This window comes from Rhinatrema bivittatum, chromosome 2 (genome assembly GCF_901001135.1).
Source record: "Rhinatrema bivittatum chromosome 2, aRhiBiv1.1, whole genome shotgun sequence".
Lineage (NCBI taxonomy): Eukaryota > Metazoa > Chordata > Amphibia > Gymnophiona > Rhinatrematidae > Rhinatrema > Rhinatrema bivittatum.
Genome location: NC_042616.1, coordinates 409,707,901 through 409,724,485, shown reverse-complemented (window position 1 = coordinate 409,724,485; position 16,585 = coordinate 409,707,901). Strand labels below are relative to the sequence as shown.

At 44.4% G+C, this 16,585-nt stretch overlaps 1 protein-coding gene across 3 annotated transcripts in view; it reads left to right on the top strand.

Moving 5' to 3' along the window:
- Positions 1 to 16,585, top strand: part of OTULIN (OTU deubiquitinase with linear linkage specificity) — a 244,170-nt gene that overhangs the window by 58,618 nt on the left and 168,967 nt on the right. The window contains exon 1 of one of the 3 annotated variants that reach the window (XM_029590093.1): positions 6,898 to 7,128. The exons of the other annotated variants lie outside the window; for them this stretch is intronic. Within the exon in view, the coding sequence (XP_029445953.1) occupies positions 7,073 to 7,128 (56 nt within the window). The 5' untranslated portion in view covers positions 6,898 to 7,072. Of the gene's footprint in view, positions 1 to 6,897; positions 7,129 to 16,585 lie in introns of those variants that run through there. 3 annotated transcript variants of the gene reach the window in all.

Sequence of the window (16,585 nt, the reverse complement as noted above, 5' to 3'; positions counted from 1 at the left end):
ACTGCAGCAGAGACAGCAGCTATGATGCAGAGTTCTTCCATGTCTGGGCAGCCTGTGATGAATTAATCTGGGTTTCCGAAAACGGATATCCCTCCTCCTGCTCCTGCGCAGAGGGTGCCCCAGCAAATGGGGACCCAACTGTTGGAGATGGTGAAGAATTTTCTTTTTGCTACCTTGAGTCCTGAAGTCCAGAGAAGGAAGCTGCAATCTTTTCTGACCAAGATGGAGGAAATTTTTCTGCATAATGGGGCAGCTCAAAGTTCTATACTGATGCAGACCTCTCCTTAAGAGCTTCTGGAAATTCTTCATATCCAGGGGAAAACCACTCATGATTCAGAAGGGGAGGAAGTGTATTCTGTTCATTCTGAGTTCTTACCAGACATTTCCATGTCAGAACAGCAGAAGCCTCCTCTGCAGTCCCCTCCGTCCTCTTTGGAGTTGTGGCTAAGTGTTCCCCCATGGTCAGGAATGGAAGGAGATTCTACATGTTTTCCTTCCAATCCCCTTCTAGACTTGCTGCAGCATACTTCTTCTCTTGAGGATCTCTGCTATTCCAAGGCCTTGGATAAGCTGACAAAGATGCTATCCATCAGTATCAGGAAGGAAAAGGTCCCAAGGTTAGATGTTTTCAGGCTTCTTCAACTGCCAGTGGATTCTGTAGCTATTCTGGTTCACAAGCTCCTTAAGAATCTCTAGTTGATGATGTGTCAGATAGGCATCATGCCTGATGCTGGCTCAGAAACTGAATCTAAAATAACAGGGTCTAATCTTCCCCTGGTTTGGGGGAGGGGTGAGATTATCCAATTACCAAATAATTTGGTAATGGTGAGTCAGCGTTGAAATGCACCAAGTGCACTCATGACCACTGATGGCTCCTGGGAAGGGCCCAAAGGCATGGAACCATTTGAGGGGAAAAGAATCATCTTGTGTTCATGCTGAATGCCTGGATTGCGGTTCACCAACTTTACATGTTGCAGTATCTGCATAAATGTTTGCAAAAGTGAAAGCTTCTGATGAATTTGACAAACCTAGAACAGGCAGATTCTGTTGAGTAGTGAAGGAACGTAAGAAGCACCTCATCTGTTTCACAGATGAGGCCTTTGAAACTACAGCAAGGACTTTGGACACCTCATATAGGAGCCGAGCAGCTCACATGATTGCGAACTAGTTACATCTGGGAAGATGTGTATGATCATCTTGTGCCTATGCTGTATACAGGGTGCAGGGACAAAGTTCAAGAGAGTAGCTCTGATTAAAGAACACCAATCCACCTTACAACCACTGTCAGCTGTGGTGGGGGACCAGCTGGCCTCCGCACACCTCTAGTTCTTTCCTTTCAAGCATCCATTCTACCAAGGATGTGCGTTCTGTTCTTTTCAGCGTACATGAACAATATTTGTTTTTCATCTGCTGCAGCTGTCCTCCTGGGGTGTCAGAGAGAAAGGTGTCAGCTGAAGGCTGAGCAGCAGACACAATCTAAGTCTGGGACCAGTTTTTGATGACTTTGAGGCTCTTTCCCTGTCTCCTCCAATGGAGGGTTCAGACCTTCATCCTGGAATGGCTCCGTACCACCAAGGATCTCTGCATCTTGAAAATTGTGGTGTTTGGCTAATGATTATGTTTCTCTTGCTCTCCTCAATCCACACAACTGGATGTGGAGTTGCTCCATCAGCAAAAGGCAGTCAAATTGGTCTCTCCTCAGGAATGTGGTCAGGGATTCTACTCCAGGTATTTTCTTAATCTCCCAAGAAGTCAGAGGAATTAAAACCTATCCTGAACATGTGGAGGCTGAACACATTGTTAATTCAGGAGAGGTTTAATATGAATTTCCTCCAGATGATTCTTCCTTTCATTCAACTGGGGTATTGGATGTATGGTCTAGATCTGAAAGATGCTTATTCACAGATTCCCATTCACTCCACCCATCAGAAGTTCCTCAGGTTTGAAATTAAGAGCAAACACTACCAATTTTGCACTCCCATTCAGCTTCTCTGCAGCTCCAAAGGTGTTCACAAAATGCCTTGTGGTGGTGGCAGCACAGCTTTGTCAGCAGGAAGTCTGCATGCTCCTTATACTTGTCTAGTGACAGGTCCATCCCTGTCAGGAATTCTGGAATCTCTCAAGAAGACCATATAGCTTCTCCAATCCCTGCGGTTCCTGGTCAACTTTGCAAAGTAAAATCTGGTTCCCACTCAAATAATTCAGTTCATAAGAGCTTGGATAGAGCGACGTTAGGAGAAAGCGTTTCTCTCCATCAAAAGATCTCATTGCTGTTTGGCACGGTAAGGTCTGACCTTCAACAAGCCTGAGCAATATCAAGGTTGATCCTGGTCTTCCTCTGACACATGGCTTCTGACATGCATGTAGGTCCTTCAAAGACAGAGGGATCAGCTCTATCAGCCTTTATCCGACCAAATCTCAGTGACTCCTTGGATGAGAGCATCCCTTCCGAGGTGGATGAAACCAGTAGTTCTAAATGTGGGCTTCTTGTTTTGTATTCCATCACTTCACTGACACCTCCACCAAAGGGTGGAGGGTACACACTAAAGCAGTGTGAACCCAAGGATTGTGGTCCCTGACAGAGAATCACCTGCAAATCAACCACATGGAGCTACAGGCCATCTGCTATGCCCCAAAGGCTTTCTCTCACCTTCTTTCGGGAAAGAATCTTGATCCAGATGGACAACCAAGAGGCCAAGTTCTATATAAACAAGCAAAGAGGTACAGGTTCTTAAACCCTGTGCTAGAAAGCCCTCTGAAAGAGGTCATAGGTAGGACATCACAATAGACCATCTCTAAGTGACCTACCTTCCAGGAATCCAAAACATATTGGCGGCCCACTTCAGTGGAGTGCTACAACTGCGCAAGTGTCCCTGAATTAAGAAGTCTTATTCAGTCATTGAGGGATGTTGGTGAGCGACCCGTTTGCCTCAGAAGACAACAGAAAGGTCAAAGTTCTGTTCCATGTGTCTAAGCAGCTACAAATCAGCTCTTGATGCTTTTTGTGGTAGACAGGCACATCAGTCTACTTTATGCTTGCCCACTGAATCCTGAATTCATCAAGACCATCCAGAAGGTCTTCCAGGACAGGCGAGGATAATCCTTTTAATTCCAGTCTGGCCAAGGCAAGTTGGTGCCCCATATCTAATCTGCCAGTTCTGTCTCCAGTTCCATTGGGAATGTCTCATTCTCATCACACAGGAGGAAGGCAGACTCTGTCATCCAAACCTGTCATCGCTGGTCCTCATAATGTGGATGTTGAGTATACATTTCCCCCTTATTCATCCTCAAAGAAGCAGACAATGTTCTGATTTCTACTTGAAAACCTTCAACCATAATATTTTATGGTTTCAAATGAAACAAGTTCTCACTTGAGGTAGGACCAGCTAGCTGGATCCTTTCTCAAATAGCCCAAGGAATTTGCTTCAGTACCTGAATGTAATCCACTTTGAAGTACCTCAAAAGGTGGAATATAAATAGGGTCTTTCGTTTTCAGTTTAAACCAACTTTCACCCATAAATTCCTGGATTTTTCCAACAGTGACAATCAATTTAAATCAAATTTCACCCTAATTTTAGGCTGATTAAAGAGCAGCTCCAGAGCTGCAAATGCAGTGTCTCAAGACCTCCAGCAAATACTGGAAGCCAGGAAGGGCCAAAGCGCCTGCAGTGTTTCCTCCCCCCACCAGTGACCGTGCTCACCCTCCAGTGCCGCTGATAATGGCGTTTCAAGTCCCACCTCCCCCTCCCCCCAGGCAGCCAAGGTGCCTGCTGCTTGCTGCTGCTAATGCAGCATTAGAAGCTCTTCCCGGCAGGCTCCCTGGTCCCACACAAAAGCAGAAGTGAAGTGCTACAGAGTGCAGGAGTCTCAGTAAGTTGCTGCTGCTGCTGAAGGAGAGAGGAGAAGTCTGGCGCCACCACTACTAAGGATGAATGCTGATGCAATGGGGGGGAGGGGGAAGGGAGATTCTTGGAGGCATGGGGAAAAATAGGTACACGCTAGGCAGGCACGGATGCTATTGAGTGGGAGAACCTGCTCAATATTGTTTTATTGTCCTGGCTTCTGTCCACTAAAATAAACGTCAATATTTACCCAGAAAAATGAGTCACATTTTTCCTCTGATTTTCTCCTGATTTTGTTCTTGTCATAATAAACCCTGAAATTCCCAAGAAAAATTAAAAAAAAAAAAAAAAATGAAGGTCCCTAAATATAAACCAAATAAATAAATAGTATCTATTTTAGGGATGTGAATCGTTTTTCTGACGATTGAAAATATCGGAAGATATTTTCAAACTCGTCAGAATTCGGGGGGCCCCCGAACCCGATAGGAGTTTGGAGGGGGCGGGAAGAAAGGGCACTTAAAAATAAACCCCAAACCCACCCCAACCCTTTAAATTTAATTCTTTTGCATTCCCGACCCCCCCCCCCCCAAACTTGCCTAAAGTCCCTGGTGGTCCAGCGGGGTCCTGGGAACGATCTCTTGCTCTCGGGCCGTCGGCTGCCAGTAAACAAAATGGCGCCGGTGTCCCTTTGCCCTTACCATGTGACAGGGGCTAAAGGGCCATTGGCGCCATTTTGATTAGTGGCAGCCGACAGCCAAAGAGGGGGAGATCGCTCCCGGGATCCCCACTGGACCACCAGGGACTTTAGGCAAGTTTTGGGGGGGGATCAGGAGGGTAGGAGATAGTAATTAATTAAATCTGAAGGGTTGGGATGGGTTTGGGTTTGTTTATGTGCCCTTTCTCCCCCCCGAAAATGATAAGAAAACACATGAAATTTCGTGGGATTTTCCTATCATTTTCTGGGACCCCCGAACCACGACAAAATAGGAAATATCGTCTATATTTCCTATTTCGTCGCAAACGAATGCACATCCCTACTATTTAACCTTCTGCTTAGGACTTCCCATATGTAATGCCTAGTTCATGCCTGCTTGTCGACAGAGAAAGCAAGTTTGCTTACCTATAATAGGATTCTCCATAGACACTAGGATGAATTAGCCATTCTTAATACCCACCCTCTTCCTTGAAAAGACTATTAGCTTGCTAAAGCTTAAGCTCTGGAAGAGACTGAGAGGTTTACATGCTGGTGTGTGTATACAGGACCTCTACATGCTCAGTAAAGTCTTTACTAAACTCTGAGAGATGGTTTGTGTCAGAGTGGTATGAAGTCACCCATGCTTAATAACTAATTCATCCTACTGTCTATAGCAAACCCTGTTTACAGTTGATCAAACTTGCTTTACCTCTGAGGTAGGAGGATTGGTGCTGCATGGAGAAAGGACTGCTTCAGCTACAGATGGAGCTGAGACAGCAGGGGGCGACAAAGGACTTTGGGTTTACTGGACTGATGGGCTTCTCCTTCAGCAGTGTGCTGAATCCATTGTCTCAAAAGCAGGCAGTATTATGGTCCAGTCAGCTGTGATCTAGGTTGTTTCAGATGAAAGGGCCTTTGCCCCAGTATTAGGATGTGTTAGAGCAGGTGTAGGAACATTGGCAGTGGCCATGGTGATGATGGAACTCTCTGCTCTGGGCATGCAAGGTGCAGATCTAGGGTTGCTGCTTCTGAAGTGATTGGGGCAGGCTTCCCAAACCTGTCCTGGGGACCCCACAGCCAGGATACCCACAATGAATATGCATGAGATAAATTTGCATATCCATGGAGACTCAGTGTATGCAAACGAACTCATGCATATTCATTGTGGGTATCCTGAAAACCGGACTGGCTGTGGGGTCCCCAGGAAAGGTTTGGGAAGTCCTGGATTAGGGGCACGGCTGCACCAGGTGACATTGCTTCAGATTCAGGAGCACTGAGATTGAACTGGAAGGAGTCCAGTCTTAAAGTCTTTGCCCCTGGTCTACCCCATTACCTGCCTCTTCTCCCTGCCTGAGCTGTTGGTGGGTGAGGTGGTGAAGGCAATGGGAACAAAGCACATGCCCTCCTCTAAAAATATAAATAAATAAGAAAAAATGGAAGAAATATTTTTTAATCAAATTTATAAGCATAAAAGGAGAAAACAAGAGCAGAGTTCCAAACTATATAACACATTTTAAAAACCGTGTATAAAAAAAAAAAAGGAAAAAATGGAGCAGCCTGAACTGTGACGCCTTATTGCTGCTTCAGGTAAAGTGGATTAAGACTTATAGTCCTTAGCTACTTTTACCAGTGTTGTAAATCCCTACCTAGAATTTAAGTGTCTTAATAAAATAGAACTATTATAAAGGAAAAAAGCCGGGGGATTTACCAAAAAAGGATAAAGTAGCATGGTTGCCTTGTTAGTCCACTTGCATGCAAGCAAATAAGTTAAAAAAAATTGAAGGTGATCCAACAAAAAGAATCAGTTAATTTTTTTTAACCTTTATTTCTGTTATGTAAACTAAAAGGGAAAGGAAGATTGAAGTAAATCCCTTTTAGGCTTTAAGAAAGAAAATGCTGTAAGGGGAAGATAAAGAGGAAAAGGAAAGAAAGAAAAATCTTGTCAGGCTTTGAGAGACGGAGGGCTATAAAGAAGAAAATGTAAACCGTATAAACTAAAAAGAAACGTGTATCCTAGTTAGCCCTGAATTAAATGTGTATGTGACAGAAATAAGGAGCTACAGCAAATGATACAAGAAGGACGAATTCAAAGGGAGGGAGAAGGTAACACTTTAACAAACTAAGAAATGATATTGCAACAGCTAATAAAAGAGCTAAGTTTTCAAAATAAAAAAAAAGGGAGGGGGGACAGACAAGAAATCAAAGTGCAGAGAACCCCACAACAAACAAAACTAAATTAAAACTCCAACTCGAGAACTACAAATGTACACAGCCTCCCTGTGGAAAGTTAGGGGAGCAGGACTACAAGTCCCTAGATGCACTAGAGCTAAACCAGATCTCGGTTTAGCTGCTAGGATTTCACGTGGCACCTGTGATCCAGCCCTAACTTTTCACCCTTCCCCAGGAAGGAGGGAGAGTAGGAAGTGACGTAGCCCAAGTGCAAACAGGGTTAGATTTTCTGTGCAGCCGCGATCCCGGAACTAGAGCTTGTTCGACTCAACAAGGCTTTGGCATTTGAAGTTAAATAAACAAATGCATGAGATCGGTCAACGCTGTTGTAATGGACCCCTTTGATAGACTGACGGCGCTTTGGTGAGTTAACTTTCCTTCCTCGCAAAGGCGCCTGTGACCCGGAAGAAGCTGCTCAAAGTTTGTGACTTTTCCTAGCGTGGGAACAGGAGCTTTTTTTTTTTTTCTTTTTTTGCTCTTGACAGCTTTGTGCAATGCTTGTGCTTCTCCAGCCAGGAGCAGCTTAAAAAGGTAATTTCGTTTTTTCCCTTGTCTTTTGTGGAATAATAGTCGAGGCAGGTTGTCTTTCTCTTTTCCTTATCTTAAAATTAAAAATAGGGTTTTTCTTCCATTCGGACTTTTCATTTAAACCCAGAGGGAAGGAAGGAGACTTCAGTTTTTATGGGATGTTTTCCCCCTTCTTGGTTCTGTCATTTTTTTCGGGTTATACTTCTTTCTGGGATGTTCAGAGTTTTAGAGGTGAATTTTAAGGCACGTGCACATAGACACGATTTTATAACATATGTGCACGATTTTATATTGACGCGTGCAAATGCAGCCTCGAGTGTGTGAGTGGGAATTTTACTAGCTGCACGCACAGATGCAATAGCTCTTTTTCCCAGTTCGCCCCAGTAAAAGAGAGGACTTCCTAACCCCCCTAGCTAACTTGCCTCCTTTTTACCCTGTTAGCCGCGACCCTTAAAACCCCGCTGACTAGCCTTTTTGTTTGTTAACATGGCTTAACATGCCATTCATAGAAGAAGTTAAAGTTGCACGTTAGGAGACCCAGCACATGCATGTGCACATAAATACTCGCAGACTTCATGGTATAGACTCAGCCAGCTGATGCCCCATCCAGACCCCTGCTCATGGCCCGTCCCTTTTTGAATTTTTTATTTTGTGCGCGTTGTAGGAGATATGCGCATACTTGCCTGGTTTTTAAAGTCCGCATGGCATGTGCTGGGCCAAGTCATGCATGTATGTCCTGGCTTTGGCGCACAAAGCGCTTTTAAAATCCGCCAGTTAATTTGTAACTACTTTGACTTTTTTTTTAAGGAATGGGTTTCTTTTTTTTTTTTCTGTCCTAATTAGTTGTGTTTGATTTTCATCCCCTTCCCCCTTGTAATTTTCACAGATTTTGATTCAACACATTTTAGGCTATTTCTTTTTTAGAATCTTTTGGTCTGTATCCTTGTAATATTTGTTGATTACTACTTCTTTTTTAGTTTGCTTTAGTTTCAAGAGCTGGTTCATTTTGTGTTGATTTGTTTTTGCCTGTGATCATCCTCTCTCCCTTATTATAAGCCCCTCAACTTTTTTTTTTCCATTTACTTACTACAGACCAAAAAAACATCAAAGATAGGGAGCAAGAGAACCACAAAGAGCAGCACCGCCTCTCCTGTCCCGGGTTTGGCCTTGTTCACGTCTACTGCCCTGAGCATAGATCCTATTGCTTCAACTAACACAAGGGTTATTATTTACTAGAGATGTGTATCGGTTGGCCCGATTGTTTCGGGCTTCGTTATCGGGGAACCGTGGTAAATTTTGTATTTCACGCGGTTCGGTTTTTTTTTTTTTTTTGGCCGACCCGAATTTCAATGTAAACGCGTACTAGCTACTCCCGAAAAATGAAATTTCCCAAAATTTCAGGAAAATTTCCTTCATTTTTCGGGGTGGCCAAAACAGGACGAATTAGACAATTTTTTTTGAAATTGTCTAATTCGTCCTAGACAAATGCACATCCCTATTATTTACAACTCAGCTATCTTGGGTGCAACCTGTAACACTGTTTGTGCCCTGAATGGGATTCCTGCTACCAAAAACACTTCTCCTGCCCCTAGAGCTGAAACCTGATGCTTCAGGTAAGAAGTCAACAACTGACAGCATCTTGAGAGAGAGGAGAGAGACCCCTCCTGCTGTTGGCAGCCCTGGAAGAATAACATTTACCTCTGTCAGGGTGAGATATGCCCTTCAGCTACACAGACACACCAGTGGTACTGCTTCAACTTTTATTCTTGACTTGACTGATGACGTTGCCCCGATACAGCTGGTATTCTATCCACAGTGGAGAAACATCCCACTGAGGTCAGAGAAATGCACTACCAAGAAAAATCATGCAGCTTATTTGAATTAAGATTTGCTCAGCTTTGTTGCCAGCAGCCCCGGCTGACCTAAAGCATTATTATGTGGCACTGGCAGCCACAAGCAAAACACCAAGCTGTTCCATGATGAAACAGCCACTGCTGAGGGGGTGGTGGACTCTCTTGTAAACATGCAGTCTGTTGCCCTGTCATCAGAAACAACAGCAATAAAGCCTATGTGAAAGCCCCAGTGCAGGTGGTTGGCTAGAATAATTTTGCAGTGGCCACCACGTGATTTTCTTGTGCAAGCTGGCACCTGATCACAAGGTCCTGGGGAGGCGAATAGTGGTGAAAGGTATCTTCCATCAACTGGAACCCTTTAAGGGCCTGGAGTCCAGGGTAGTATTATCAAACATGCCACCCTTCATCCCAGTCAGGTAACTGAGGCTGCATCTAAATGCCCTGAGGGAGATGGTTACCGATCTCCATGATTCCCCTGGGATGCTGATGCAGGACTCTCAGGCATGTAACATCTTTTAAGATGAAGTGATAGTAATACTGCTTTTGGGTCAGTAGAAGTTGGAGGGGTGGTTCTTCATTCCCCATGAGCGGCACATCTATAAGGTGTTCTATAACTCAGAAGAAGTAAAATGCCACCCATGCAGAGAGATGGGGCACACTCAGAGAGAGTGCCCTAGCCTAGGGCCAAAAGCAACTAAGGCTTCTACCCATACCAAGCTCTCCTATAGTTGACCAGCAGGCCAAATCAACCAGTGCTTTGGCTGCCTTCAGTACTGTCCCTATCTTGAAACACAGTTCCATCATATGTCATCGAAGTTGCTTGCACTTCCACCACTGTCACTGTTACCAGAAACATTCCAATGATACAGTAGTTATTGAACATTCCTTATCCATGCCAGAGCAGTCCAGAGAAATGTGGTATGTATCCTGGCCAGCAGATGGAGGCAGAGACAAAAGCTCAAAGCTGATGTTACTCCTCCTAAAAAGGCCTGGCCTTGCTCTCAGCACCAATGAAATAAGGAGTTTTGGAGGTTCAGGTCAGCAAAGAGGTCTCCTCCACAATCCTCAAGGACACAATTCTACTTCTTTCAAGGGGCTAGGAAGCCCAGAGCAAAGCTTCAGCTACATCCTGCCACTGCCACCCCACTCCCCAAATTTGGTTATTGGCCTTCCCTGGGATTAGTTCCCTTGGAGGGGGAGTCGCCTGCTACGCTTCTACAATGTCTTGACCCAAATCACAGTCCTGTGGATAGTAGATATCGTGCAGACGGTGTACTCTCTGGAGCTATTCACTCAGGTCCTAGAGACTTTATTCATTCCCCTTCTTCACAGCCCAAGAGGGAAGCAATAGAGTCCACCTTGGGGAAAATGCATAACTTACAAGCAATAATCCCAGTTCCCTTGTCCCAATAAGGCCAAGAGACATAATTTACTTTATTGTACCAAAGAAGGGTGGTGCTTTTCAGCCAGTTTTAGTCCTGAAAGAAGTTTTTAAATGCTTCAGACTACCTCACTTCCGGATGGAAACCCTCAGATCAGTCATGTTAACAGTAGGAAAAGGCGTGAGTATCTTACCTCCTTTGATTTGGCTGAAGCCTATTTCCAAATCCCTATTCGGGAAGGGTATCAAAAATTCCTCTGCTTTTGTGTCCGGGCAAGCATTTCCAATTCCAGGTGTTTCCGTTTGGACTGGTAACCACCCCAAGTACGCTCACCAAAGACATGGTGGTAGTTGCAGAGGCATTACACAAAAAGAGGGTGATGGTACATCCCTACTGAGATGACTGGCTCATCAGGGCCAAGTCCCTTCAGGAAAATCAGCAGGCAACAGCCATGGTGGTATACATTCTCGAGCACTTAGGCTGCATAGTAAATTACACAAAGAGCAATCTATCTCCTCAAGCTCTAGAGTTCCTGGCAGTCTTATTCTATACTAGGAAGGTAAAGGTAGTCCTAACCAATGCTGCTTCCAAATCAGCATTTTGAAAGACTACATGCACAAACATTTTCTTTTGTGCAATTTTTTATAAAGATGAGTTAAAATTTGTGCGTTTAGTATAATGTAAATAATATTGGGATTTCTTGTGCGCATTATGTTTTGCTGAGTACACAGGGTTCATGAGGGAACAGTGGTTCTAACCCACGAAAAGGTCTCCAAACTCATAGACCACGTGCAGGCCATTCAAGAGCAAACAGTCCCCAGAATTTGGGAATATCTGCAGCTCCTGGGTCTCATGACGTCTGCCCTGGAATTACGGTAGTCTCTTGCACTGGAGCACAAATGCGCTTATTTCAGCAGTTCCTCCTGCTGAGACTATGAATCTCACTTGGTGCTGTCTTGTAGGACCAGGAAAAGCTTGAGTTGGTGGGGAGATCCAGTGAATCTCCTCAAAGGAGTGGATCTAGAACCAGCCATCTGGATTATTATTAGCTTGGATGCCAGTAAGATTGGTGGATGGAGAAGGAGGCCTCCTGTTTGTTCTGTAAACCATTTGGAGATGAAGATTGTCAGGCCAGCCCTAGTGCAGTTCCTTCCACTGGTGAAGGAAAAGTTAGTCAGGTCCTATCTAACAATGCAACAGCAGTGGCCATGTGAATAAACAAGGGGGCATGCTGGCATGGGTGGAACAAAATATCCGCTGCTTTTCAGCAATGCACATTGCAGGAAGTGAACACTGAGGCGGATTTCCTAAGCAAAAACAAGTTGGACCCAGGGAATGGGAACTCGGCAAGGAGGCATTCCAGAGGATTGTGGCATTTGACCTGGTTGCCATCAAATTCATCATTGGAGTACCCAAGTGATGGATCTAGGCAACCAGGTCAAATGCCAAGACCGAAAAGATTTTCAGCAGATGAAAAGAGATGAGATCTAGTGGGACAGATGCTGCCTTCAAGCTCTGGTCAAAGGGTGGGCCATTATATGACTTCCTTGCCCAATCCTGGCCTTCAAAGGATAGAGGTCCATCTAATGAGGGTGATATTAATGGCCGCCACATTGGCTGAGGCAACTCTGGTACATGGACCAGTTGAGATTCTTCTCTGGGTCCCCTCTGCGTCTTCTCTTTATCATTTCATAACCCTTGAAAACTGTTTCCGGAAAGGGTATCTCCCAGCATCCTCATCAGTAAACACCAAAGCAAAGAATTCATTTAGTTTTTCTGCGATGTCCTTATCTTCCCTAAGTGCCCCTTTAATCCCTCGATCATCAAACGGTCCAACCGACTCTCACAGGCGTCCTGCTTCGGATATATTTTAAAAAGTTTTATGAGTTTTTGCCTTTATGGCCTGCTTCTTTTCTAACTCTCTTAGCCTGTCTTATCATTGTTTTACATTTAACTTCGCAATGCTTATGATTTTTCCTATTCTCTTCAGATGGATACTTCCAGTTTTTGAAGAAAGTTCTTTTGGCTAAAATAGCCTCTTTCACTTCAACTTTTAACCATGCTGGCTGACATTCGGCCTTACTTCCACCTTTTTTATTGTATGGAAAACATCTGGACTGTGCTTCTAAGATGGTATTTTTAAACAATGTTCATGCCTGCTGTACACTCTTAACCTTTGTAGGTTATTAAGAAAGACTTAATTTCACATTAATGCGGGTTCCACCAGTCTGGCTCTCTCTCTCTCTCTCTGTTCTCCTCCCCAGTCAGCCCCACAGCTAGCTAGTCAGTCAGCAAGCCCCAGTCAATCACCATCCAGCCAGCTGTATCTCCATACTCTAGCCATTTACTGCCCTCACCTTCTGGCTGCTGTGGAAACAGCTGTACCCTTTAGTTTGCAGTTAATGGCTCTTGGTGACTGTTGCTTGGGGCTAAGTTTTTACTTACCTCCCTCATTGATGCTTGGTAGGCTGTCTCTTTAAAAGTCCCGGTCTGGGGGGGGGGGGGGGGTTTCCCATTCAGTGTTTATTTTCTGAACATGTACATTTAAACAAACAATTCACATTATATAACATTTATTTAGAATTAGCTCCTGCCTTTTCTTTGGCCCTGCCCGCGATCACTGTGGGCTCCTGATTGGCACAGGTCCTTGCGTGTCTTTATCTCCAGAATTGCTTCCCCGAAAGGGCTGCACCCACCTCAAGGGTCCTGGATTTTTGGGAACTGAAAGGTAAACCTGGTCTCTGCTGCTTACTCTGCTTCAACTGAAGTCTAGAGAAACCTCCACAGGTGGCCTTTCTGCTTCTGTCCTCCGGCAGCCTCTAAGGCATTGATTTCCTTAGCTTCTTAACTAAGTTCTTTAACTCTCTCTTCTCTGCACAATAGTTTCCCTTTGAATAGTAGCTTACCTAGTCTGGCTTTTGAGGCCTAGTCCACAGCCCAGTTCCTCAACCATAGCAGGCGCCTGGCCGTCACCGCCGTATTTTCCTGTCTCTACAGGACTTATAGTCTCAAAGGGTCTGATTTACTAAGGCTTTTCTCTCATTCTGTGTTTATGGGAAAAATGTTTAGTAAATAAGGTAATGGCAGATCAAGTGATTTGCCCAAAGTCACAAGGAGCATCAGCGGGATTTAAACCCTGATTTCCCTGGTTCTTGGCCTGCTTCTCCTGCACAAGTTCTTATCCAAACCACAAGCCACATAGCGAGGAATACAGAGCAGTAATAAGGAGCAAAATCAGCTGACTGCCCCAAAGTGGGGACTAAGCAAGAGAGATACAGGCTTTTGTTTCTCTCCCCCTTGCTATCGGCTGTTCTGGTGGCGAGAGTAATATTGTGCAATCTCCACACTGCAGTTGGCTGAAGAGAAGCGGCTGGACTCAACACAGCAAGGCCAGCTAGAGTCTGGCGTGAGAGATGCCATGGTGACAGCTCTTCCTACACTGGCACATGGAAGTCCCGAGGTCTAAGGTTGAAATTTCTGGTCACCATGGTGACCTGGCATCTGGCCAGTTATAATATAGTCCTGGCCTGTATTATAATTGGCAGTATTTTGCCATAGACACGAGATGATGCATTTGCAATCTCTCAATACTGCCAATCTTTTACCTGGAAATTTTTAAAGTCTGGAGTCGTGGTGTTGGCGGTACTTATGAGCAAGGACTATACATCCCTCCTATACATCTCCGCTCTGGCAGTGGAGATGCTGGAATCCTCCATGCTCTGTCTTTGGCTCAATACAGCCAAAGCCACAAAGGATAGTGACTCCTGAATAAGTAGCCATTGAAAATGGGTGCACCTAGAAGTGCTAGCTGGATGTATGGAGTTGGTGTACCCGAGTGTTGCTGGTCATCTACTCCATGGGTTCAAGACTTCTGTGTCCATTGATCACGTCATCCTGCTTGAGGAGTTTTTACAGAGGTAAAACCCACTAGACTGCAAGATCCTGTTTAGGACAATGGTTTACTCCTGTTTCTGCATGAAGCACTATCACAGTGTCCACAAGAAGGGTTTGCAGATGAGTGGAAACTGGATGTAATTCTCTGCTCTGTTCTTCTATGCTTAAATATATAGTTTTCTATAGTTAGTCTTGTTTTTTGGGACACTAAGCAGACCATACAGGTCTGTACAGAAGAACTGAGACATTCCCCCCCACCCCTTCTAGTTTTGGGGTCACACCTTCAGAAAGTGGGAGTAACCTTTGAACATCCTGCTAAGGTTATGGCTCTTTCTTACTGCCTCCCCCCACCTTTTTTTTAATTTAATTTAAAATTTATTTTTTTTTGTTTCACATTCATTAAGGTTTTTACTCTCTTGTTCCTAATTATTAGGCATGGTCATTCAATTAGATAGTAGGCCAGCATTCATTAAAGTTGGTTTCTATGTGGTTCCCTCAGGATGAGGATGACTATGGTCATTTTCTTGTGACAGAGACCATCTTTGGCAGTTCCCGCCATCTTTAAATAGAGCAAGATGAGCTAAAGATATTGCTTGAATCACTGCTACACTGCCAGCCTTCATCAGGCCCTCATGAGGTAGTATTAAAAATAAAGTGCACAGTAATTCTTAAACCATGCCTTGCCTTAGAGTGACTCATAGAAACATAGAAATGACGGCAGAAAAAGACCAATCGGCCCATCCAGTCTGCCCAGCAAGCTCCCACACTTATTTTCCCATACTTATCTGTTTCACTGACCAAGTTCAGGGCCCTTGTTGGTAACTGTTTGATTCAAATTTCCTGCCCCCCCCCCCCCCCCCCCCGTCATTGATGCAGAGAGTAATGTTGGGGTTGCATCAAAGGTGAGGATAAGGCTTAATGGTTAAGGGTGGTAACTGCCGCATCAAGCAAGTTACCCCAATGCTTGTTTATCCAGACTGCACAGATCAATGCCTTGTTGGATGATGGCTGAATGTAAATCCTCTTTTCCACATTTATCCCTGCCGTGGAAGCAGAGAGCAACGCTATATACGCATTCAAAGTGAAGTATCGGACTTAATTGGTTTAGGGTAGTAACTGCCGCAGTAAGCAAGCTACCCCCACTCTTATTTGTTTACCCAGACTGTGAAGTTCAGTCCCTGCTGGCATTGTAGTCAGGCTTCCCCAGCAATTGGGGACGGGCTTTGTATTTTGTAAAAATAATTTGTTTATAAATTTGAATCTTAGTACACATACCTTAGGTATAGTTTTATTTCAGAAGGACATATGATTAGTAATTAGAAAAATGCAAATTATTAGAATGCCAGAATTACAATTTAGAAAAAATAGCTTGGAGGTTTTTATTTATTTTTAATTGTGATCCTTGCTGTGCTTTCTTGCAGTCAGGGAATTATTTTAATCTGATATTTCTGAATTGTCAAAAGCAGATCGTGATGCATTGCTAGAGAGCAGATGGGGGTGCATCTTAGCTCCCTTGGCCCTATACATTATCTCATTATTTTTGCTTCCCCCTGCATCAAAAAACTGAGCTGAACAAAAGTCCATAATGTCCAAGAAATCAATACCGGTACTATGGACAGACAAATCAGGTAAATCACAGCAGCTATCTCAAAAAATGGCACACGAGAGCCAGGTAGAAGAAACAAGAATTGGAGGAAGACTGGCCTGCTTTGCCAACCTTCTTAGATAATCATAGATGACTACAAAAAATGTTTGACCACGTCTAAAAAAAAAAAACGTATGGACAGCATGACTCAACTAGCCTAAAAAGTGGCGACATTGGTGTCTTTATTCCTCCTCCCCTTATCTCCGTGCTCGACGCACCAGTCCGACGTTCGTCCCACTCCATGGGAGGTCGAGGGACGTGGGCAGCCTGGCGGGTTGAACAGCTACTCTAGGCTAGAACAGCTCAAGGGGTTTTTGCTACGTGCCGCGTGATAGGTTGCAACAGCGTTTCGTGCGCTTACTAAGGCTGCTGTCAACAGGATGGTTGGTCCAGCATGTGCGTCCAGTGGTACGCTCCTTTTTTGGGCACACAGTTGGGCCTTGTAGTCTGTGTGCCCACGTTAAGCGCCATTTCCCTGTGCTAAAGTGGTATTGTGCACCTTATTGTTTTGTGCACTT